Raw genomic sequence first — 25878 nt, forward strand, 5'->3', positions numbered from 1 at the left:
CTTATATAGCTATATATTTACTTGTTCTTATTACTCTTTTTATTTCCTTCCTGTAGTGGGTTGTATCCCCTGCAGAAAAGGCTAAATACGATGAGATCTTCTTGAAAACTGATAAAGATATGGATGGCTTTGTATGTGGATTGGAAGTCCGTGAAATTTTCCTGAAGACAGGTTTACCTTCTGCCTTACTGGCCCATATTTGGTAAGATTTTATTTAAATTGGTTTAGAAAACAAATATGGTTTTGTAAAACTCTAGTTTTGCGCATTCTTATTTTTAGGCATTTGTAAATTGGATAGTTAACCTTTCAGAATTCTTTGTAGAGAAAATTTAAATACGAAATTTCTTCTGGATAATGGATAAAAGCTTGAGAATGTATTACCTGTTTTATAAGTTGACAGTGTTAGTTAATGATTATTAAAATGTTAAGATGCAGCATTTGTTTATATCAGTTAATTGAACTTAAATTTTTAAGGGAGAATCCAAAAATCTGAAATTTAGACAATGTACAGAAAAGTATCTTCAAGGCGTGCTCTTATACTTCTGTAGGGCATATGTATACTTTTATACCTTTACATAGGGAGTACATACTTGGTCCTTAAAAAAGATGAACTTGAGTTTCTAGTGCATGTCATGTTAAATAAGACCATACGTATGAAAATTATAGTGTGCATGTTGTCGTTCCACCTGACTATACCAGAGATTATGTTGAGGTTTTCAAGAGACAGCAAACATCAGATGTGGAACCACATAGCTGCAAAGAGAAACTTAGAAAAGAACAAAGGAGGACAGTGGTCTGCCTTAAGAGGAACAAGAACTCAAAACTGGGAAAGATTAAATATCTGTAACTAATAATAACTGCCACTTTCGAATGCCTAGGCCAGACAGTGTGCTCAATAAATGGCATTTGTCCTGGAATTGGCATTATGCCCAGACTTTATGTGCTTTACCTTTTTTTTTTTAAAGATTTTATTTTTTTGACAGAGAGAGACACAGCAAGAGAGGAAACACAAGCACAGGGAGTGGGAGAGGAAGAAGCAGGCTTCCTGCCGAGCAGGGAGCCCAATGTGGGGCTTGATCCCGGGACACTGGGATCATGACCCAAGCCAAAGGCAGATGCTTAATGACTGAGCCACCCAGGTGCCCCTGTACTTTACCTTTAATTCTCACTGTAACCTTGCAGAATGTGTGTTATCTCTACTTTATAGATAAAGAAACTAAGGCTTGAAGAGGTTAAAAAAATTTGTTCAAGGTCACAAGAAGAAACAAGTAGAGAAGCTGGAATTCAGGATTTCTTTGACACCTTACCCATAGTCTGTTCATCAGGCCACATTAAGTTTCAGTGAATGAAACAGATCAGGACTTCAGAAAGCTGAGCTTTAAAAAGAAAGAGAGAAAGGGAGGGAGGAAGGAAGGACAGAAAAGAAAACAGGATAAAACATTTGCTGTTTCTCTTCAAGTGATTTTGTAAAGCTTTCCACATTGCTGCCTTCTCTTCACATGTGATCTCCATTTGCAGCTGTTGTTTCTGCTTTGACTTGGTGATCCTTATATCCGCTACTCCCAAGAGTTGCAGGAAGCAAGCCAACGTGGAAATTTTTGCTTGTTTTAGAATCATTCTAACGCCACTAATGACTCAAACTTGTTGAAACGTAGGTTTCATTTTCAACATCTTTAAATGTTGAGAATGTTGGGATTCTTTGGCCCACCACAACTCTTACTCTGTAATAGTTCTGGAAGTTGGTAAGAAAGCACAAAGCAAACCCAGATAAGAGACCTCTGCTCAGCACCAAGATGAGCATTCTCTTTCTCTTTTTTAAAAACCATTTTAGCTGATCTCTCTTTTCTAACACTTGAGTTTAAGTTTTGGGCAGGTCACACACAGAAGTATGAGTTTCTTTTTTAACTCAACTGATCATTTTTAAAAAGCTACCTAGTCCTATTACTTTTTCCCTGGATTTTTAGAATAGCAGTTATAGCATTTATATTGTTTGTTTTGTTTATTTGTACAGGACATTATGTGACACAAAGGACTGTGGGAAGCTTTCAAAAGATCAGTTTGCCTTGGCTTTTCACTTGATCAATCAAAAGTTAATAAAAGGCATTGATCCTCCTCACATTCTTACTCCTGAGATGGTTCCGCCCTCAGACAGGGCCAATTTACAAAAGGTAAGACAACAGAAAACTGGAATGTATTAACAAAAGGAAACAAGTGCTATGTTAGATGACAGACTTGATTTGAATGAAACAGTGGAGAAAATGTATCTGACTAGCAGTAGAGCAGTATACTGTTTGTGGTTTAGTTTGTGTCTATAAATATGTTCAGACGCCTGTATGACATTGTTGGGCTGCAGCTCGTTTACCCCAGCATTCATTACACATATGGCACACATATTTTCCAATCTAAAAATTGGAAAAATGTGGTTTTTCTTCCCCATCTTCCCCTGTCTTGGATTTGTGAATTTTTATGAATAAGGTATAAAATTTAAATGAAATCTATAGGAATTAAGTTATTGTGTTTCATTTGATGATTCACTCAAAATAATACAAAATTGAAAACAAAATCAAGGAGATTATGATTGGTGTCAATTTTATATATAAACAAGAAAAACATCATGTTGAGAAGTCTGTGTGGTTTTAGCCACGTAGATGACCTTTTCCTGAGCATGGGGCCAAATTTCATATCTGAATGGCTAGAAGCAGGTTTTAGCAACTTTTGGTTTCTGGCCAGCAGTGCGAGTTTTCAAAACTACATTGTTTTTAGCCATGCTGTGCCTTGATTTTTCTCTCCTCCTCTAGACATCCTTCTAGCATAGTGTATTTACAATATCTTGGCCTTCACAGAGCTTTGAAAGGACTTATGTTTTCTAGAGGCTATTACTGCTTTTAAAAATACATACTTTGTATTTTTAAATATTTTATGACCTAAAAGTAATTACTTCTGTGGTGATTTTTCAGAGTTAGATATAATAAAAAGTTGTTAGATGTATGGTATAAGGAGAGCTGTCTTTAAAATGTCAGTAGAATAGTTTGGTTTTGCAGTAATTTTGTCACATAGGTTAAAAAAAATCCCATTTTAACCTAATAAAAGTCAAAATTGATTTTTTTTTAATAAGTCAACTAAATGGAAATTTATAACCACCAGGTATAGAAATTACTTCTAGGAGTTTTTAATCCTTAGTTTTAAATAAAATAAGTATTTTATTATCTCTTTTGTGAGTTTTAGGGAAAGGGAGAGCATTTTCTGAAATTTTTGAGATTTCTGGTGACATAGGATATGGGTTCCCTAAGTTGTGGAAAAGGCTAAAAGTGATGCCACCCAGAAAGATAAAAGTTACAAATTTGTATGTGTGCTCTCTGCTATAACTATATCTGAGTTGTTTCATCCTGTTTTTTCATCTATGCAGACTGTTTTTTCACCTTGTCACCTTCATTTTATACCCACTAAATCTCCCACCAGTGCAAAACTACAGATGTGACAGAGCTTTCTGAAGCAGATGACAGTAGTAGACACCCCAGGTTGCATCTGCTCTACAGAGTTTTTAATAGATTTGTCTGGAGTCCATTCACTAGAGCATAGACACTTTTGGCTAATTATGTCAGGTATCAATATTATACACTAAAATGGGATTTTATCATTATTGTCTTATCTATTAACCCAACTTTCTAACCTTAAATATTTAAAGTTTGCATTTGTTTTGTCTTTCGAATAATCTCTTTTCTCTTTATAATCTGATTTTTTTAGAACTGCATTTTTTTGCAGCTTTGACTGATCTTTTTTTTGAATATTGCTTTCCTTTCTGTGTTTTTTCTAGTTTGGACTATTTTTTCCATTCTGCAGCACTCTGCTTTTCGCCTTTCTTGTACTGTCAGTTTCTTAACTCTACTCTCTCAAGGTTAGAGCTTTACTTTATGCCTTTTTTAGCATTACGGTTTTTGGTTTATAATTTTGCAATTAGAGGCTTTTTAAGTGGCAAAGTGGAATTTTTGTGTAATGCACAAAACAGGGTGAGACAAAATATTTTGAAAGAAGGGGACATGCTACATTTTTCTCCATATGCCCTACTTATACTTTATGTACCATTAGCTGAACTTTTTCCATATTTCTGGATTGCATGCCATTTTATTACTTTAGAATGGGAGTTTAATTTCTGTGTTAGCAATTGAGGAGTGATACAAGCTATACCAAATACAGTACACTAATTTGCCTTCTGGAGTCATCTGTGGTATCACCTAACTTGTTTGAGGTTAAACTTAACTTGTCTCACTCTTCTTATCTGATGATATTTTTAATAGTGAAAGACTGTCAGCTGTGAATCACTTTTTTGAGCTGGAGTGGCAGAAGAGGTGTAGAAGTCATGTATACTTGGACCTTTCATAGCGAATTTCTCAGTAGCAGTTACTCTTGGTGATAAAAGTGAGACGAAGTCCTGATTTTTCATTTTGTTCAACTGTCAAACTATCTGACCAGGGTTAGCTCATATATCAAGTTTAGACAGACTTAAGATCCTAGTGAATACCTGTCACATTCAGAAATCCACTTTAAAATTTTTAATTTAATTTAAGATGATAAGGGTCTGGGTATTAGTGAAACACAGTAAAACAGTGAGAGGTACATTTGATAAAAATTTGTAGTTAATAATAAAATTGAGACTAACATTAATTGAATCCTAACAGATGAATTTTGGTATTGGTAGACAAAACATCTGAGGACTAATAATGCAATGTGCCTAAAGAAATATGGAGGGAGTTATTTGCCAGATTTTATTGACATACCTGTTTATCAGTTGGCTTTTAGGGTGATGGTTTCATTTACCCTAAATGATCTTGATATCCAAGTGCCAAGGTGCATAATGTGAAATAGATTTTAATTTAATCAGAGGTCTCCTAATCAAGGTCTCCTATTAGCTGGGTTCATCTTTAGGCAGGTGCTTTAAATCTAGTTACTTAGCTCTAAAATGGGGTTACTAATAATATCGGCCATACTTACAACCCAGTTTTCAGATTAGTTTGAGAATTGATTAATGGATTTGAAAGTGCTTAGTAAATTGTAAATCATCATATACATATGAAGAGATGGGATATTGTGAACTTTTATGTTTCTTCTTCTGTTGTCCAAGTTGATGACATACATTAAGTCCATGATAAAATATGTATTAATTCTAAGTTTTATGTTCTGCTAATAAAGTCCTCAATGTATTTTAGTTTTACATGTTTAGGCCTCAATTTTAAAATTTCCTAATGGTGGTTATTCTGGTTTTTTTTTTTTTTTTTGTTAGTCTGGTTATAGCACTTGAGGGTTGGTCAGGTGTTTGAAGGAGCAGTTATCTTCTTGTCCTGACTTCAGCCAGATATATAATGAATCAAAAATGGTTCACAATCTTTGTGAGCCAGGGTGGAAGCAACTTATTGGGAGGTCATCCATCTTAAGGGCATATTCTGTTGAGTAGGTTAATATAGTAATACCTTACATTTGTAAAATGTTACTAAGTTTTAGAGTGACATATACATTATTTATTTCATTTAATTTTTAAAGTGGGCAGGGCAGAGATTATTTCCCTATTTTATAGTGAAGATCATGCAGCTAGTAAAATGGCAGAGACCAGAATAAACCCAGCTAGATTTTCTAACTAAGGTACCATTCAGAGACCAATTTTGACACTTTCATTATTGAAAGAAAACCAGACGTAAAGGATGTCATATATGAAGACAGCTTCATATATGCGGATGTTAAAATTTACTATGCAACATGCTGAGCAGCTGGTTCTATTTAAATAGAGTAGGCACCAAAATTGTTTAACAAAAGTAAATTTTGAATTGAATAAAATCAGCTACCATTATGATTCTGAGATTGAACAAAAATTTGTTTACTTACTGTGTCAGATGGCACAAGTACAAATAAGTCACTATCCACCTCCCCAAGAAATTTATTCTTTAATGGAGGAATTAGTTTATAAATCTGGTATCTGCTTTACTTCAAGGTTTTAAACAGGTGCTAGGATAAAGTGACAAGGACTTTGGGATCTCAAGTGGTGGTACCTATTATAGAGCAACAGCTTTTGGAGAATTTAAGGGAAAATGTCTCAGTTTATAACTGTGTTTGTGTATAAAATTACACTAGATATAATTTTCTTAAATGAATTTAAAGTATTAGTAATACTGTAAAATGTGTAATAATCTGTATCCCTGTAGTGCTTTTGAAAATTTTAATGCTTTAGCATATATAGTTTTATAGTAATAATGTTATAATTGTGAACTTTTTGTTTTTAGAACATCATAGGATCAAGTCCTGTTGCAGATTTCTCTGCTATTAAGGAGCTAGATACCCTTAACAATGAAATAGTTGACCTACAGAGGTATGTAAAGTAAAATTAAGCTGACTATGTAAATACACACACACACACACTTTTCTGTTTTTAATATGTATCTTGGTAAATGCTACTTTATTTAAGTACTGTCGTTCTTGAATTGTGATTCCTTGGATCCTATTTCTTTTTTTTCCCAGTGTACCCTAATTCATCAAATCTAAGGCAACCCTTTAATTGCAAGATGCACTATTTTCTTATGTACCACTAAACTAAAAATCACTGCCAAATAAACAGTGGCATCAGCTGTAAATACTGTCTGACTTTAGGCCGAGAAAAATGTGTATCTTAGAATTAATAGAGTATAGTTTTCCTCCAGCTTTAGATATTTGAATAACATATTAGAAAAACATTATTTAATACATTTTATGGAAGGAACGTTAAATGCATATACTGTGCAAAGAGGTTTCATAACTGTTATCTCATTTGTTTCTCATAGAAACCATAGAGTTAGATTTTATTGTTCCTAGTTTATAGGTAAGGAGTTTAGGTGTTTAGAGAGGTTATTTTGCCCAGCCATACAAACCTGTCTCAGGACACTTGATTTGGAATTGAATCGTCTCTTATACTTAGGCACTATGTAGAACAGACTTAAGTACAATTGGATTTGAATCCAAGTACAACAGGCACTATTGATATTTCCTTAATTCCCTTGTTCCCTAGAAACTGTATGGTAATACTGTAAAAATGACCTCCTGAAATTACTTTTTAAAAAATGAGACCATTTTCCCATCTACACAGTGTTGGATTTAAGCATCATTTTGTATTTACACAAACCTTTTCTGTTTCTAACCTTCATAACACTTTGAAGCAGGTAATGGCTGATAGTTTATTTTATTGATGTTATTGAGACATAAGGAGGGTTGTACAATGATTTATCTGGGCTATATAGCAAGAAATAGGGAATGATCTTTCCTCATTAAAATTCCTATAGGAAAACTTAGTTGTTATGATTTTTCAGTTGCAACAAAGAATTCAACCCAAGCTAATTTAAGTGAGAGTGAATTTGTTGAGTTGTGAAATTAAAAAGACTTCTTAGAGGTAGATAGAGATGGCTTAAGGAATAGCTTCATACGGGGGCTTAAATGATATAATCTGTTTTCTTGCTCCTTTCTTGTCTCCACTTCCACTGGATTGTTCATTCTCAGATGGAATTTCTCATTATATTGTCAAAAGGGCTATAGCACACTTAGCCTCGTGTATTTGTAATTTTAGATCTAGTGGGGTACTTCTTTTCTGGCAGTTCCTGCAAAATCCCTAAGGTTCCATATTATTGTACTCGCTTAGGGCCATGCCTGTCTCTGAAATAGTCAGGGGCCAGGGATGTGTAGTGTATTGATTTGCCATGAACTCTGTCATGGAATGGTGGAAGGATAGTTTGTTACCAGGACCACATAGAGGAGTGGGTATCCTGACATGAAAATTCTGCCAGAAGGAGGCATGAATTCTGGGGAGGTAAATGCTACTGAAGGCAGTATAGCTTTAAATCCATAGTAATTTCAGTGATTAGCCTTAGTATCACTTACCTCTTTGAGCAGTATGACTTGACATTCTATAAAGATAAGTCTGGGGACAGACTTATGACTACACAGTCATTGTGTAGTTTTTTGTTTGTTTTTTCTTTTTTTTGTTGTTTTTGTTTTTAATTTTTAATTTTTATTTATTTATATTTTAAAAAGATTGTATTTATTTATTTGACAGAGATCACAAGTAGGCAGAGAGGCAGGCAGAGAGAGAGGAGGAAGCAGGCTCCCCACTGAGCACAGAGCCCGATGCGGGACTGGATCCCAGGACCCTGGGACCGTGACCTGAGCTGAAGGCAGAGGCCTTAACCCACTGAGCCATGCAGGTGCCCCTATTTTTTTTATTTAAAAGATTTTATTTATTTATTTGATAGAGATCACAAGTAGGCAGAGAGGCAGGTAGAGAGAGAGAGGGAGAAGCAGGCTCCCTGCTGAGCAGAGAGTCCGATGTGGGGGGTTCGATCCCAGGACCCTGAGATTATGGCCCGAGCCGAAGGCAGAGGCTTAAACCACTGAGCCACCTAGGCACCCTGCTTTTAATTTTTTAAAATTTAGTCTTGAGTTTGTCTGCCTTCTAAGTTCTGTGATACTCTTATTTCCTGCGCAAAATTGGACTTTGTCTATTTACATAAAGCCTCTACAGTTGAAATTACACAAAGTAAAAAACAAAAACAGAAACAAAACCCTTGGGGATTATATAGTCCAATTTTTTCCTTACTCATGAAAACAATTCAGTCACAGATCATGCCAGCAGTAGTGCTGGGTGGCACCCCAAATCCAGTTCTGTTAAGTTATAGTTCTGCATTCCTTCTATTATATATCTGCCTCTCGTTAAGACAACAATTTTGGGGGCATCTGGGTGGCTGCCTTCAGCTCAGGTCATGATCCCAGGGTCCTGGGATCAAGGCCCACACTGGGGTCCCTGCTCAGAGGGAACCCTGCTTCTCCCTCTCCCTCTCCGGCTACTTGTGTTCCCTCTCACACTATGTCTCTCTCTGTCATATAAATAAATAAAATCTTTTTTTAAAAAAGCAATGTTTTATTTTGGTTCAGAATAAAAGAAGTAAACATTTCATTATTGAGTCTATAATGGTATGTAAACTTTCATATGGTCTCTATATGGTCCATTATTATTTTTGCTTGCCTTATGTGTAATATACATTGAATAACAACTAGATTTGAAAATACTTGTCTTCTGTGCCTCTTGTAGATATGCCCCAATATTCTACGACTTGCTTGGCTTCCAACAGTTGTTGACATATGAAATGTTTCTGTAGTGAGCTTTAATAGGAAGTAGAGCATCATACATAAAGTGTTCTTGCCAGTGCAGATATTTTCTAATATTAGTTACATTTTGGTAAATTGAACTTTCACTAACTTTTAATAACCATAATGTTAAGATATACTAGTGATAGTCCTTTATAGTGAATTGCAACTCAAACATAAAAACATATCTAACATTTTGTGACTATCTTGTAAGAAAATCATAGAGGGGCACCTGGTTGGCTCAGTGGGTTAAAGCCTCTGCCTTTGGTTCAGGTCATGATCCCGGGGTCCTGGGATCGAGCCCCGCATCGGGCTCTCTGCTCTGTGGGGAGCCTGCTTCCTCCTCTCTCTCTGCTTGCCTCTCTGCCTAGTTGTGATTTCTCTCTGTCAAATAAATAAAGTATTAAAAAAAAATAATAGAGCTCCACAACCTTGTTTTTAGGTTGTAGTTCCATAGTATAAATGTGTATAACACTTATACATGATTTGGCATTTGTGAAAATATTTTCTCTAGGCTTTTCTTTTAGATGAGATCTACAGTGTAGGCAAACGTCTATCATCTGTCAACTCCACTCATGTCATAATGAGATTCATCAACCCATGCTAAAATTATGTTGTTAAAATTCACTTTTGTAAATGGTTGTGTTAGGTCACTATATCACCAACTCTTCAAGATACTACATTATAAATCTTGGTTTTTGTGATTGTTAATAACAATTTTTTCTGTGCCATAGTATTACTCTTTAGCCTTTGAATTGTTTATTAATATGTCAGGATGTGGTAAGTACAACTATAAAACAGGAAAAAAGAATTTAAGCAGATTTTGCTTGTGGCTTTTACTAAATTGCTATCTGACAAAAGATTAGCCTCCCCCCCTTTTTTTTTTTTTTAAGATTTTATTTATTTATTAGTCAGAGAGAGAGAGAGAGAGAGCACAGGCAGACAGAGTGGCAGGCAGAGGCAGAGGGCGAGGATCATGACCTGAGCCGAAGGCAGCCGCTTAACCAACTGAGCCACCCAGGCGTCCCTCCCCCTCCCCTTTTTAAAGATTTTATTTACTTATCTGCCAGAGAGGGGGAGAGGGAGAGAACAAGCTGGGGGAGCAGTAGACAGAGGGAGAAGCAGGCTGAGCAAGGAGCTTGATGCAAGACTATCCAAGGACTCCAGGATCATGACCTGAACTGAAGGCAGATGCTTAACTGACTGAGCCACCCAGGCATCCCAAGATTAGCCCCTTCTTATTTGCTGGTTTTTAGATGAAGATTTATAATTTCAGTCCAGGGACCAAACCTGCAAATAAATAATACATAATACGGAATCGTAATGACTATGTAATGAATATAGTGCTTTACCATTTTATTTTTCCCCTCTCTGTGATTGTTATAATGCATACTAGTAAGAATTTTGAAATAGAAGACCGTAATGAGAAAAGAGTATGTTTCTTAGAATAATATTTTGTTTTGACCATGGAAAATCAAAAGAGATAAGAAAAGCAATATATATAACCTAAAGAGTTAGTTGGGTAAAGAATGTTCTTTTTAGGGGCGCCTGGGTGGCTCAGTGGGTTAAAGCCTCTGCCTTTCGCTCAGGTCATGATCCCAGGGTCCTGGGATCGAGCCCCGCATCGGGCTCTCTGCTTGGCAGGGAGCCTGCTTCCTCCTCTCTCTCTCTCTGCCTGCCTCGCTCCCTACTTGTGATCTCTATCTGTCAAATAAGTAAATAAAATCTTAAAAAAAAAAAAAAAAAAAAGAATGTTCTTTTTACTAGCCAGAAAATGAGACGTTTCCATCTCTGGTTCATGAAGTTGTTTTCTAGTTGAAAATATTTAAGACATTGAGAGCTTGAGGCAGGATGCCTTTTTGTCATTTTTTTCTTTACATTTTTAATATAATTCCTTCAACATTTTCTATATAGGAATTTAATTATGTCAGTGAGGTTAAATTAGCATGATATTTTTAACCTAAAGAAGGAAAAGCAGTAGTTGTAATACCAGGGCAGTGGTGCTGGGTGCCTTGTGGGCTCAGTGCTGTTTGTTATTGGCAGTCTACTGAGAGCATAACAGACTGCGGCAGTGGCACCCCCATCTGCTATTCCAGCCCCTGTGCTGGTGCAGCCACACTCACTCCCTTTGCTCCATCTCCCTTCATTAGCACCATAGCTCATCAGCTGACTGAAGAACAAATTGCTGAGTTTAGGGAAGCTTTCTCTCTATTTGAAACAATGGTGATAGTACCATCACAACAAAGAAACTTGGAACTGTCATGAAGTCAGTGGGTCAGAACCCAACAGAAGCCAGATTGCAGGATATGTTCAACAAGGTGGAGGCTTATGGTAATGGCACCATTGACTTCCCAGAGTTTTTGACTATGATGGCTAGAAAAATGAAAGATACAGCGAAGAAGGAATTGGTGACCCATTATGACAGGTCTTTGATAAGGATGGCAGTGGTTAATCAGTGTGGCAGAACTATGTCATGTCATGAGAAACTTAGAAAAACTAACAGATGAAGAAAATGTAGAGGAAGTGATAAGAGAAGTGGATATTTATGGAGATGGACAAGTCAATTATGAAGGACTTGTGCAGATAATACTGCAGAATGACCTGCTTTTAACTCCTTTCCCCCCCGCCAGAAGAATCAGATTGAATCTTTTATTTACCTCTTACCCTCCCCCCCACCAAGTTCATTTACTCATTGTTTCTAGAAAGCAAAACTGAATGTCAAAAATGTATTCTGTCCATATACACAAAATTTACATGTATTGCCTGGTGGCCCTGTCTCTTAAAGAACAAGCTATGTATCAGTTTTATAATATAAATACTTGTACTCCCTTAATGATCAGGATGTACTTAGTGGACTGCTTGTAGTTCCATTTGCTAATGATTAATTCACTGGGCTGGCCAGTTTTTCATGCATACAGCTTGATAAATGAGTATATTCAGACATTTGCATTAAAATTGAAAAATGAGGGGCGCCTGGGTGGCTCAGTGGGTTAAGCCGCTGCCTTCGGCTCAGGTCATGATCTCGGGGTCCTGGGATCGAGTCCCGCATCGGGCTCTCTGCTCAGCAGGGAGCCTGCTTCCCTCTCTCTCTCTATGCCTGCCTCTCTATCTACTTGTGACCTCTCTCTGTCAAATAAATAAAATCTTTAAAAAAAAAATTGAAAAATGAACAATCAAATTTAAAACCTTATTCAAATTGTTTCTAGTTCAGTTTGTTAGCATAAATCGTCATAACTGGTTTACTCAAAACAAACGTTTAAAATTGGTTTACCTCAGGGTGCTGTACAGAAGACATAGGTGAAGGATAAACTGTCTAGATGAAGTCCCTCTCGTACTTGCATGTGCCTTGACCCACAGTGACGCCACATATCCAGGTGGCATGCTGCATGTATTAGTTAGCATCATCCTCATTGCACTAGAGTGAAATGGGTGTTGGGCTGTCACCACTCACTCAAATTTTTAAGAAGAAGCCTTTACCAAGGGAGCATCTTTGGACTCTGTGTTTTTAAAGCTTTCTGAACCAGGATGTGGAGCCAGCAGAGAGTAGCTGTGGCCATGGACTTTAGCACAACCATCAGCAATGCTGTTCAGGAAATTACACTTTGCTATCCTTTCCAACTTGCAAATGCTAGTCTTTTTGTCCAATAGTAAGACCATTAACTTAAAATTTGTTGGGATATCATAATCTTTTCAAATACTGGATCTCCTACCTGAGCCTAAGACCTATATTTTTCATTTGCCTTCTTAGAGAATGTCCAGTAGACATGACTTCCCAATCCTCCCATGACCACTCGCCTTGTCTCATTTATTTGCCTTTCTCATGTCATCATTCATCTAGTCACTCAGGCTTGAAATCTGAGATTTTTCTTCCTCTTATCTGTTTATTCTTCTTTGAAATGTTTCTTGAAATCATTCCTACCTTTCCATCTCCTTTGCGTGATCACCTCCTTCTGATCTTTCAAGTCTCACCTTAGACATCACTTCCTCTGGAAGGGGGAACCTTCTCTGACTTGTTTACCCCCTAACCCTCACAGTTATCAAGTCTTACATAGTTTTACTATTTATAGTAAAATATGATTACTATTTATAGTAATCATAGCATTTATAATACTTTATTATAATCATCTCTTTTATTTGGATCTCTCACTAACTGATGTGCTTCTTAAGCATAAGGACTATTTGTTTGTTCACTGTTCTGTTCCTAATGCTTAGCTTGTATAATAGATGAGAAAATAACTTTCAGTTTTGCTGAAATCTGTCCTGTCTGTGCTATTGGTTTTACTAACCCTTTATCTCTTCTCTGGATTACTGTTGTAACCTCCTAATTGACTTTGTGCTTTGAGTCTCTCCTTCCTTCCCTTGTACCTCCAACTGGTGTATAAAATACAACTCAGATCCCTTAGTGACGTCCTATCCCCATCTGGAGATCCACCTTACTTTTCTGAGTATGACACAAAGGCTTTCTTCCATGGTTTTCCTTTGCCTTCCTGACTATTCTTTTGTCTTAGCCACCTCCTACAGTAAAGTAGAATCCTTTCTTGTAGGGCACCATCAGGCTCCTTGAGAGAAGACACCATGTGTTTCCTTTGGCACTCTCAGTGTTGATTTTATCCCTTTTCTCAAGCCATGTGGTGGGTGGACCTCTCCATCAACATGCCACACATTGTTACTCTTCTGTGCTTCTCATCCTGTTGTTCCCCTTTGTCTGAGCATACCTTTTACCTTACAAACTTTACATATGCTTTAAGACCCAACTTAAATATCATCTGGTTTTTCAAACCTTCACTAAAATCTTGATTGCTAATTGCTTTTTTCTTTTTACTTCTAGAAACTTTATTCCTTTGTAATAGTACTCACCATTTTTTTATTGTGGTCTTCATCTTAATTTGAACTCCTTTAGGGCAGGGGCTATGTCTTACTCACTTGGATAAGTCTAGAAGTTAATGCACGTAGTACCCGACACCACAGAATCTCAGTATAGGTTAGTTGGTTGAATGGATGAATCGAAGTATGTTATAATATTAGAATATTTCACATTTCACAGACTCAGTTCCTGTCAAGTTTATGGCAGACCAGAAGCCATGTATTAAAGGATGAAAGACAAAAGATCTGAATAATTGCTTATTTTCAAGTCTATAGAAGAGGATTTTAGAGACAAAAGGATTTTTAATCCTCCCAGGGACATTAAGTATAGTTGCCTGATTTTTCATATTTCGAAAGCCTATTTTTGTGTCAGGGATTTACTCTGAGAATCTGAAGAAGGCTTTTGGGCCCTTCCCACCTCCAAAAGAATATATGTATCCATGTACACCATTTTGTATTTATTTCAGGAGTTCCCAGACCCTTAAAAGCTATCTGTGGGTCCATTTTTAAGAACCCTTGCTCTGAAAGTGAACTGTCTCAAATAGAGAAGTTCTTGACAGTGAAAAGTCAGAACTTGCTTCATTCACTAAGATAGCATAGTGGTGATGAATTGTGCTGAGGCAGGAGTTAATATTTATTTGTCTTCTGTCAGCTTCTACTTCCTTCCTGTCTCTGTCCTTCTGGCAAGAATATCAGGAAGTAAAAGCTATATCCTATCAGGCCAGTTTGTTATCCTGGTCTCGGGCCAGTAAACAGGGTAGATAATTACAATAATAGTTACTAGATATTGTGCTATGCCTGCTTTATATTATTTCTCTTATTTAATTCATGCAACATCACTTAAGGATAAGTAGTTTTATCCCAATTTTTCAGACGAAGAATAGACAGGTCTTTTCTAAGAAGCTTTCCTTGGTATCTATCTCAGCTCAGAGAGTGCTCAATTTCCTTCTCTCAGAATGGTTATAATACTGGATTATATTTCTTCCTCTAGTAAATTCTGATCAGTGTGTGATAGCACAGACTGTTTATTTCTAATAAGGCAGTATAATATTTCAGAGCATGGCTTTCCAACCAGGTTGCCCAGTTTGGCTTCTGATATGACTTAGCCAAGTAACTTAATTATCTAGTCCTCAGTTTCTTTATCTGTGAAATGGAAATATGACTAATACGATGTGAAATGCTTAATATCTTTTTGGAACATGACGGATTCTCAGTACACGTTCATAGTCGTCATCGTTGTCATCGTCATCATCATCTCCAACAACCAGCTCAGCACTTAGAGTATAGCATTTACTGAATAGGTGCTCAGCAAACCCTGGTTGCAGTAGCTGAATGAACACTCTCTTTCCCTGGTTAAAGAGATACTGGAACTATGTAGCCAGGTAGCCAGAATTTGTGTTCCTAAATACATCTCTATCTCAGTCATATTAAGAAACTGTTTTTTGAAAAACCTATTTAAGGCAGCATTAGCATACACTTTGAACTTCTAAAAATTTATGTTTTTGGTTTAGTTCAGTTCTCATACCATTAGAAACCATTAGCTCTGAAGAGAGCATTGCTTACTGAATCTGGAACTCTCTTGCATATGACCCAGCCTGGCTTGTTTTTGGCCCTGTCAAGATCTGCGGTACTATTAGATCTCAATCGTGACTACCTCAACAGTGGTGTGACTGATGGAATAATTGAAGCTCTAGGTTGTAGTGTGCTTTTGTTGGTAATAAGGAGTCAGTCTCATTAATTTTCACACAGAGTGCATAGCTCAGCATTAAAAACCTTTGTTTAGGGAGACTTACTTATTTGAAACCCTCTGTGCCAAAGTTTAAGTCTGTGCTGTGTGAAACATTAGCTGCTAGCCTCATCTGGCTATTGAGCACTTAAAATATGGCTAATCCTAGTTAAGATGTGCTCTTAGTGTAAAATATACTGGATTTCAAAAACAAATGTAAATATTTTGGCTATACTGGGTTAAGTAAACATACTATGATAAATTTCACTTGTTTCTTTTTACTTTTTAATATATGGCAATTTGATCATTTAAAATTATGTATGTGACTTGCATTATATTTCTCTGGTCTCAGTCATTTATATTCTGGTCTCAGTCATTTATATTCTGGTCTTGGATTGCTCTGGTCTCAGTCATTTATATTCTGTAAAAATTACATTTGCTTCCATTATTTTGTGGTACTGGTAGCTTATTAAAGGGCTCTTACCTTGTTTAAGAGAATAATAATTTTTAAGATGTGTTGAATTCTGTCTTTGGGAAACAGAAATAGCTACCAAGAAATTTCAGCTCCTGAAGGAATTTAGGAATCGGTTTCTACCCACTTATTTAAGTCCTAACTGCCATCATTGTGGATGCTTGATTACAACTTTTAAAAAGCCAGTAAATATTGTACTTTTATACTGGTAAATAGTACAGTGGTGGTAATAATAGCTGACATTTAGTAAGCACTTACTGTGCACTGGGCATTGTGCTGAAGTCTTTCTAGATGTAATATAAATTAGTCTTCCTTATCGACTTTATTATCCCTGTTTTATAATTAGGAAAATTAAGCCCTTGTTTTACATTTAATTTTTTCATCTCCTTTTGTCCTGTCAGATAAGTAGAATAAATTAATTAGTTGGGGTTTACAGAATAAGCTTTTTATTTCTCCTTTTAAAAACAAACCATCAAATTTTGGATTCTGCCACTGACAGGGCAGCAGTTGTATGAGCAACACCCCAAAGTTTGTTTTCCCTGATCTCAGCTAGGGTTTCTTTTTAGTAATTTATGCCCATGAACATACTTTCTGAGTTATTTTTAAAAAATAAAACTCATTAAAACAGTCAGCTTCACAGAATTAAGAAATTTAGTTATTCTCAGAGAACCACATGCATTTAAACTGTTAACAGCATTTGTCTTACTGTTTCATAATTAATGGCTACGTTTGTTTCCCCAGCAAACTATCGGTAGGGACCCTATGTCAGTCTTGTTTGGCATTTAGCAGATATTCAGTAACTGTTGAAAGAATGGAATATAGTATATCGTCATATAGAGATTATATATTTAAGGTAACTTTTAGAGAAATTAAATACTTAAAGGTACAAATCAATGTCTTTACTCTCAAACTTTAATTCAAGTTTTTATCAAATCGCTGTGAATTCTTAGAGTGAAAAGCTAAGTTTCAAACCAAATGGCTGGTTTGAAGTACAAGTCAGGACTTTCTCCTCAACTCTCTATAGTTGTTATCCTGCTCCAGCTCAAGATTTCTGACAGTTCTCAAGATAAGCAGAGTCAGAGTGTTCTATTGCCTTTCTAGCAATTGTCATCAGCTCTCTGAGCAAATAAGAGCCTCTACTTCCTCTCTTCTTCTACAGAACAAAAGTCAGCAGAAAAAAAAGAGATGTTGCTAAATAATGCCATTTGGAGTTCAGAAAAGCACAACTCAGAAACCTTTAGGGAATTGCCATTCCTGTATATTAAAAGACTGTCTTTACCTAGTACTGACATTCTCTTATTATCCGACCTTGATCTTCTATTCCAGCTATATTTACCACACATGAACCCTCCATCTTAAATAAATTGGTCTACCTAGAATTTTCTCACCTGTACTTTATTCTTTTTTTTTTTAAAGGTTTTTATTTATTTATTTGACAGAGATTACAAGTAGGCAGAGAGGCAGGCAGAGAGAGAGAGGAGGAAGCAGACTCCCTGCTGAGCAGAGAGCCCGATGTGGGGCTCGATTTGGAGTTCAGAAAAGCACAACTCAGAAACCTTTAGGGAATTGCCATTCCTGTATATTAAAAGACTGTCTTTACCTAGTACTGACATTCTCTTATTATCCGACCTTGATCTTCCATTCCAGCTATATTTACCACACATGAACCCTCCATCTTAAATAAATTGGTCTACCTAGAATTTTCTCACCTGTACTTTATTCTTTTTTTTTTTTTAAAGGTTTTTATTTATTTATTTGACAGAGATTACAAGTAGGCAGAGAGGCAGGCAGAGAGAGAGAGGAGGAAGCAGGCTCCCTGCTGAGCAGAGAGCCCGATGTGGGGCTCGATCCTAGGACCCTGAGATCATGACCTGAGCCGAAGGCAGAGGCTTAACCCACTGAGCCACCCAGGCGCCCCTGTACTCTATTCTTTTTCATTATTTTTTTATTTTGATAAAATATACATAGCACATTTACCATTTTAGCCATTTTTAATCATTTAATTCAGTGTCATCAAGTACATTCATATTCTTGTACAACTATTACCACTATTCATCTCCAGAATATTTTCATCTTCCCAAACTGAATGATTTAATTGGACTTGATATCAACTTAACTTTAATCACATATAAAATTCTACTCCTCTAAATTCTGTCCCCTCCATTTTATGTTACTGATGCCATAAGTCATATCTTTATACATTATGTATCTACTAACATAATTATTTTTTATGCATTTGTCTTTTAAATCCTATAGAAAATTTAAAGGGGAAGTTGTAAACCAAAATCACAGTAATACTGGTTTTTGTTCTTGTCCATGTATATACCTTCACTGAAGATCTTTATATTTTGATATGGCTTTGAGTTACTGCCTAGTAGCATCCTTTCATTTATACCTGAAGGATTCACTGAAGCAGTTCCTGTAGCACAGGTCTAATGGTGAGGAAGTCACTTAGCCATTGTTTATCTGGGGATATCTTAACTTCTCTGTTATTTTGAAAGGACAGTTTTGCCAGATTGTGTTTTTGGAATTTTTTTTTTTTTTTTAGCACTTCATATATATCATCCCACTGTCTTCTGGTCATCAAGGTTTTTTTGCTGCAAAATCCACTGATAATCTTACTGAAGATCCTTTGTATGTGACTAGTCTTTCTTACTGTTTTCAAGATTCTGTCTTTCAGCAGTTTCATTCTAATGTGTCTCAGTGTGGGTCTCTGGGTTTTCCTGCTTGGAATTTGTTGAGCTTCTTGGATTGTAGATTGGTGTATTTTATCAAATTTGGGAAGGTTTCTTCTTAGCCTGCCTCTTAGTCTGCCAATTTGCTGACCTTTTGTGTGCTTTCTTGTACAAGCTTTCCCTCATTTTGAAACGCCATTTTTCTGTCCAACATTCATTATTCCCTTCAAAGCTTAGCTGAAGTCTCAAAGCATGCCCAGGCTGGAGTAATTTCTGTTGGTAAACATACCATTTACTATCTTTACAGCTTATTTTGTGGTTAATGATCCTGCCTTCTTGGATACCAAGTAAGCCTTTTCTTACCCTCTCCAGGGAGAGTTAAGTACCAATCTACTGTGTTCCCATAGCACCTGTACTTGCCCATTCTGGCACCCAGTATACTGCATCATAATTATCTTTTTACGTTTTTCTCCCAAACCCTTCAAATACATTAAATTCTGAGTTTCTTAATGGGAAATACCTGTCTCATTGTTTTTTTTTTTTTGTTTGTTTTGTTTTTTTTTGTAGCCCTAAAGTGTAGCACAGTAACAGGTATATAGTAATATTCAGTATTTGTTGAATCAGTAGATAGGCCTTAAAGTTGTATAGGGAATCTATTATTGAGTTTTGTTGTGTATTTTCTTTTTCACTCCTTGCAGCAATCCCCACATATGATATGTAAAGTAGATACTATATTCAATTTATTTTAAGGAATTGGCTCACACAATTGTGGGAGCTGGCAAGTCTGAAATGTGTAGGAAAGGCCAGTAGGTTGCAGACTCAGGGAAGAGTTGATGCTGCAGCTCAAGTCCAAAGACAGTTTGGAGATAGAATTCTCTCTTCCTTGAGGAACCTCAGTTTGTTTTTGTTTTTGTTTTTTTTCTCTGTGAAGGCCTTAAACTAATTGGGTGAAGCCCATTCTTACTATGATGAGTAATTTATTTTACTCAAAGTCTCCTGATTTAAATGTTAATTTCGTCTAAAAAATAATCTTTACAATAGCCTGGGTGACTTGGTTGAGTGTCTGACTCTTGTTTTTGATTCAGGTCATGATCTCATAGATTGTGGGATCAAGCCCCATGCTGCTGGACTCAGTGGGGACTCTGTTTGAAAATTCTCTCCCTCTCTCCTTCCCCCAATTCTAAATAAATACATCTTTAACAAAAAATCTCTACAGCAACATCCAAATACTTGTTTAACCAAATACCTGGGTACCATGTCGTAGCCAAGTTAATGCATAGAATTAACCATCATAGTGGGGAAAGGAGCCAGAGCCTAAGCCCTACTGGGATTATCTGTCTGCTTGCCTTTAACTTCAGGTTTTTATGTGGAAATTTTATTATTCATTAGGCGGGGACAACAAATATCCCATGCCATCTCCATCATTTCATAGGAATAATTCTTCGTAAGAATGAATGAGATAATCCATGTAAAGTGCTTATCATGTAACACCTATTACGTAGTAAATGTTTAATAAATGCTAGTTTCCATAATGATAATATTGTTATTATAATTATTATTAGTAGCATATTATTGTAATGATAGTAGTAGTAGATAGTATAGTGGTAATAATGGTTTTCTATTAGTTCCAAATAAAGGCATCCTAGATAAAGATCCTGACTGCCTTGTCTTTAGTCATGGGCCTGTTCTTGAATTAATCTCTGTGGTGGTGAGTTGGTGTAATGAGAATGGTTAAGCTTTGGTCAGGAGCCAATCCCTGGCAAGTCATTGCTCAGAGAAGTTGAATCTGTAAAAAGATGGCATCTTCTACTTGAACTATTCAGGCAGAAAGGTGATAGGTAAAGGAGAAAGAGCAGAGCAGTCTCCCAACAGGATTTCTGGGCCCTAGGAGAAGGGAGGGTCAGCCAGAACAAAAAACTGTTAGTTACTACAGTGATTTAAGTAAGATGCCCTGTGATGGAACCCGTATTTGAATTCTGGGCTATTTTATACCAAATCTTATGCTTTGAAAACCATATAATGAGTTTCTAAAGGTAGAGAGTAGTTATTTGAATATTAAGCAAGATTTTGGGACAGAAATTTTCTGGTTACATTATATATTCTGTGCATTTATCTATGTTTTCTAAATTTTATTGCAGCCCATAATTCCTTTTAACAAATTTTAAAATTCCTCCATCAGTGTTATTTAGAATTCTAAGTAATGTTAATGTTATCAGTAAAAAGCAGGCACAACATAGGTTCAAAGCCTACTTTTTTCCTAATTACATGACATCTTCTACATTTTACCTTGCACATTTTAATATCGTAGAGATATTAGTATCTGCATAATGAAAATTAAGACTTAGGCTCTGAAAGTTATGTGATAATCAGAGTCAAACAAACAAAAAAAAACCCAAAACTTTCATGACAGAGCCAGATGAGAATCTGAGTCTCCAGTTTTTAGTCCCATTTTCTTGTTCTCTGTACGACCTACATGCTTTACTAAAGACTACTGTAGTGACCAGAATAGTAACAAGAATAATGAGAATAGCTTGCTTTTCTGTGTTTGCTTGATAAGAGATTATTGGCAGTTAAACTACATTTTTTATTTAAAGATTTTATTTATTTGTCAGAGAGAGAGGGAGAGAACGCGTGTGCACAGGCAGGCAGAGTGGCAGGCAGAGGCAGAGGGAGAAGCAGGCTCCCTGCCGAGCAAGGAGCCCAGTGTGGGACTTGATCCCAGTGTCCTGGGACGCTGGCCGAAGCCAGACCTGAGCCGAAGGCAGACGCTTAACTGACTTGGCCACCCAAGCATCACCCTTCATGAGTTTCTAACTAATTGGTTTTTAGTTTCTTTTTTTTTTAATTAAAGATTTTATTTATTTATTTGTGTGTGTGTGTGTGTGTGAGAGAGAGAGAGAGAGAGAGAGAGAAGACATGAGAGAGAGAGAGAGAGAGAGAAAACATGAGAGGAGAGAGGTCAGTAGGAGAAGCAGACTCCCCGTTGAGCAGGGAGCCTAATGTGAGACTCGATCCCGGAACTCCAGGATCACTTAACCAACTGAGCCACGCTGGCGCCCCTGGATTTTAGTTTCTAATTGGTTTCTCATTTTATTGCTCTCTGGTTGGAAAATGATGGATATTTATTTTCAGGAAAAAACCCTAAAACTATGTTTCTGGGAAGGGCTTTGAAGGTGACTTAAATCTATTTCTCTGACAATATGGTATTATATCAAAATTAAGACAGATGGCTCACTCCCTTCTCCCCATAAACAGAGCCTGGGGAAACGAAAGTGAACTGCATGGACTTGGGTCCCCACTGTCCTTGTGAATAGCTTTGACTAATTCATAGTAAGTTTATGCAGTTGTCAACTTTAGGCTTCTGAAAACCTAGCTTGGGCTTTGGTTTTCTTGCTGGTTTGCATATTAGGTTCCACCAAATCAGAACCAACAGCTTTTGGAAACTAGGGAGCCTTATCCCCAGCCTTTCTTTATGTAAAGCTTTGGTATTTGTGGATTTTTTTTTTTAAAGATTTTATTTATTTATTTGACAGACAGAGATCACAGGTAGGCAGAGAGGCAGCCAGAGAAAGAGAGAGAGGAGGGGAAGCAGGCTCCCTGCCCAGGACCCCGGGACCATGACCTGGGCCGAAGGCAGAGAGAGGCTTTAACCCACTGAGCCACCCACGTGCCCTGGTATTTGTGGATTTTTAAGGATGTGCCAGCATCTTGGGAGTGAATAGGGTCACAGAGATAATCTAAGATAGGAGGTATGTAAGATCATTTCTTTTCCCTTCTGGAAGTTACTAAGCTAAAAACGCAAGAGCTTTCCCTGTCATCCAGGATGAGTAGTGCTTTGGGCAAAATGCTCACACACCTATTTTTGAAATATATCTTGAGTCTGTCTTACCACATGTATTGGTGGGCTCCTTGGGAAACTGCATATAAATATTTTTTAATGTGACACAGAATCTTGAAAAGATTAAGTTTTTGAATTATTAATGCTAAACAGAAAGCTGTGTATAGTTATGCACAGAAAAATATGTTTTTTGAAAGAAAGGAGAATGTAAGAAATACCACCCACATCCCATTCTCTTGCACCTAAGCATCTTCATGCATCTAAGTGTATTTAGGTATTCTTACTTGCTGGAAATGAAGATAGCTACAGAGATTAGAGTCTGTGGACTCTACATCTGAATCTAATGGTGTACTATTGGCTAATTGTATTTAAATAAAAAAAAAAGAAGAGTCAATGGAATATCACAGAACAACATCCCTGAAATTATAATCTAAGTTAATGAGAAAATAATTTAATTTTTAGTCTCATTTATAGGACAGATTTTCAATTGTGATGATTTTAATAGAAGGTAATAGAACTGATGATTTTGTTTTTACATCTTCTCTTTAGTAATATATCATATACTAGGTTTTGATAATAAAAGAATTATTAGGAGACCAGAATTTCACTAGATAAAAGTGGATCAGAAGTTAAATTTAATTGATCTCAGTACTGTGAGAATTAATGCCTAACAATCCCATATTTTTGTTTAGTTGGAAATGGTCTGAAACGTGGAAATGGAAATGAAACATATCCAAATGGGTATGTTTGGAGAGATCACTACTGCTTACTCCCACACCCAAAATTGTGGAGAGAAATCTCTGCCTTTTAAGCTTCCTTCATTTTACCCAAATAGAGACTGTATTTACTGTATTTGTTGGTTAGAGCTGACAGTCCTTTGTAATCTCTTTTCTTTTTCACCCAGCTAGCTTCCCCCCACCCTTTAAAAAAAAAAAAAAAAAAAAAGCCCTCTTATTCTTCTGTCTTGGCTGTGTTGTCAGCTCACTGCTTTCCTGTGTCCCTGTTTTCCTGCCTGCACACTTGATCTTTGAGCAGACACTGTCAGTAACAGCAGTTAACAGAGAAGCAGAAAGGATTGAATACAAACGTGCATACTAGTGTGTGTGGTGCTAATCTGTGATACTGTGTGATATTATCTATTTTTGTTTTTAGCTACCTTCAAACGAAGGGGCAGAATTGATACTTGCCCTGTGTGGAATGCCTCTGAGAATTTGGGGTTGGGGGAGGGGACTAGTTTTTCATGTGACTTATCTCTGACATGCTGCAGCAGGAATGAAAACATTCTTATGCTCACAAAAGGAGGGAAGGAAAAATTTCTTTTTTCCTTCAAGATTGAGGTTGCAGAATTTGTGTGGTATATTTAGATTTTTCTTCCTGTGATTTCTATTTTTTGATTTTACCTAATTTTATAAGGGTTGGGAGTGGGAATGACCTTTGCATAATAAGTAGATTGAGGTATGGGAGGAATGGGCTGCAATAGTGATTCACATGGTAAGGGACTATTTAAAATCTCAGCAACATCACAACCCACATTGTGACCCATTTGAGAAACGGTTAGTGAGCTCCTTGGCCATCTCAAGTTTAAAAGTAACAGTGTACAAATAGGTTTTATTCTTGGGCTTTTTTCTTCCTTACAAATCTTAAGAACATTGTGCCTGCATATCCAAAACAGTTGATTTTTGTCTGCATTTAAAATATCACCTCAAAAAGGGGAGAAATGTAAATATAGCATTAAGTTGCCCCCTAAGTATCTTCTCTGGTGTAATTTCCCCACTTTGCTTTATGCTACAGCTTAATGGAGCCTGAGCTTATGTTTGGATGATGTCTGGGATGAAACTGAAATAATAGTCTTGAAGCTCTAAGGAGAAACTCTACAGAACTAGTTTGGATGACTTCCTGAATGCCATCCCCCTTCTTCATGTTGCCTTCTTTTACCTTTACCCCCACCCAAAAATGTATTGCTGCAGAATTCTATGGATTTTTCTCTCATTTTGCAAAAAGAAAAGAAAAAAATGAAGGGAGCAAGTCAGTGTGTGTGTGTGTGTGTGTGTGTGTGTGTGTGATTTCAGTACAAGCAGTTAAATTTATTACACCAAAAGAAATAGCTTTACATTGTAATTCTGAATCTAAGGTTGCTTAGGACTCATTCATTAGGAATGTAGCTCTGATGGAAGCATATAAGAATTTAGATAATATATCTCAGACTACAAGTGGATCATAGTATGTTTGATCTGAAGAGTATAGAACGAGATAAATGCTAAATGTGATTCTGTTTTTACTTAGTATACCTTGTTTTACGTATTTGATCAACTGGAATTGACAAGTGGTCCTAAAATAGCTTTTTTGAGCAGAGCAGTATTTGATGGAGCAAATGGATTGTCCATTGACAGTCTTACCCATTTCTTCTGTGTTGTTTCATTCTAAAATTGGTACACACCAGTGATTTAAGGGGAAATTAACACTTCAGAAAATGTCCTTTTCCTTAATATTGTTGACTATTTCTATTAGCCATTTTCATTTGATTTGACAGTGGTACTTAAGGGTTAAGCGTACAGAGCTGATGCAACCCCTCCTTTTTTTCACCAGCAGTTTTCATTGGACATCATTTCCATAGCAACAGTGAGATCAGTGAAACCTGAGTGTTTCATTGATTATTTTTCTCCTCTTCCTTTTTTAATCTATTCTCTTTTCACCACATTTTAGTGAGAAGGCATTTTTTTTTTTTTTTTTTTTACAAACAGAGCTTATATTGATTTCTATTCCATAAATAATAAAAGAGGGTGGAAAACTCTGCCCTTCACTTAAAAATTGAATGTTTCACTATGTATTTAAAAAGCGATTCAGGGTTAGGAGGATGGATAACCATACCGGCTGTAGCTGATGTTCTCAAATATTCTTGCATTGTTTGCTGGTCTTCTAGGGAAAAGAATAATGTGGAACAGGACCTTAAGGAGAAAGAAGATACTATTAAACAGAGGACAAGCGAGGTTCAGGTAAGTGAAATATAAAATTCAGTATTCTGTTTCTGATTTAGAAGGATTCATTTTAAATGTATAGGGTCATTTACTGTGTGATGGTTGTGGTATTGATGAGTAGGTCAAGAAAATACCTGTTATTTATGTGATATAAATATTTGCCTTTTGCAGAATTA

At 36.5% G+C, this 25878-nt stretch overlaps 1 protein-coding gene across 2 annotated transcripts in view; it reads left to right on the plus strand.

Moving 5' to 3' along the window:
• EPS15 (epidermal growth factor receptor pathway substrate 15) overlaps nt 1–25878 on the plus strand; it is a 150592-nt gene that overhangs the window by 60116 nt on the left and 64598 nt on the right. For both annotated transcript variants that reach the window (XM_046005784.1, XM_046005776.1), the window contains exons 10-13: nt 57–202; nt 2012–2168; nt 6270–6355; nt 25648–25720. In XM_046005784.1, the coding sequence (XP_045861740.1) occupies nt 57–202; nt 2012–2168; nt 6270–6355; nt 25648–25720 (462 nt within the window). The remainder of the gene's footprint in view (nt 1–56; nt 203–2011; nt 2169–6269; nt 6356–25647; nt 25721–25878) is intronic.

This window comes from Meles meles, chromosome 1 (genome assembly GCF_922984935.1).
Source record: "Meles meles chromosome 1, mMelMel3.1 paternal haplotype, whole genome shotgun sequence".
Lineage (NCBI taxonomy): Eukaryota > Metazoa > Chordata > Mammalia > Carnivora > Mustelidae > Meles > Meles meles.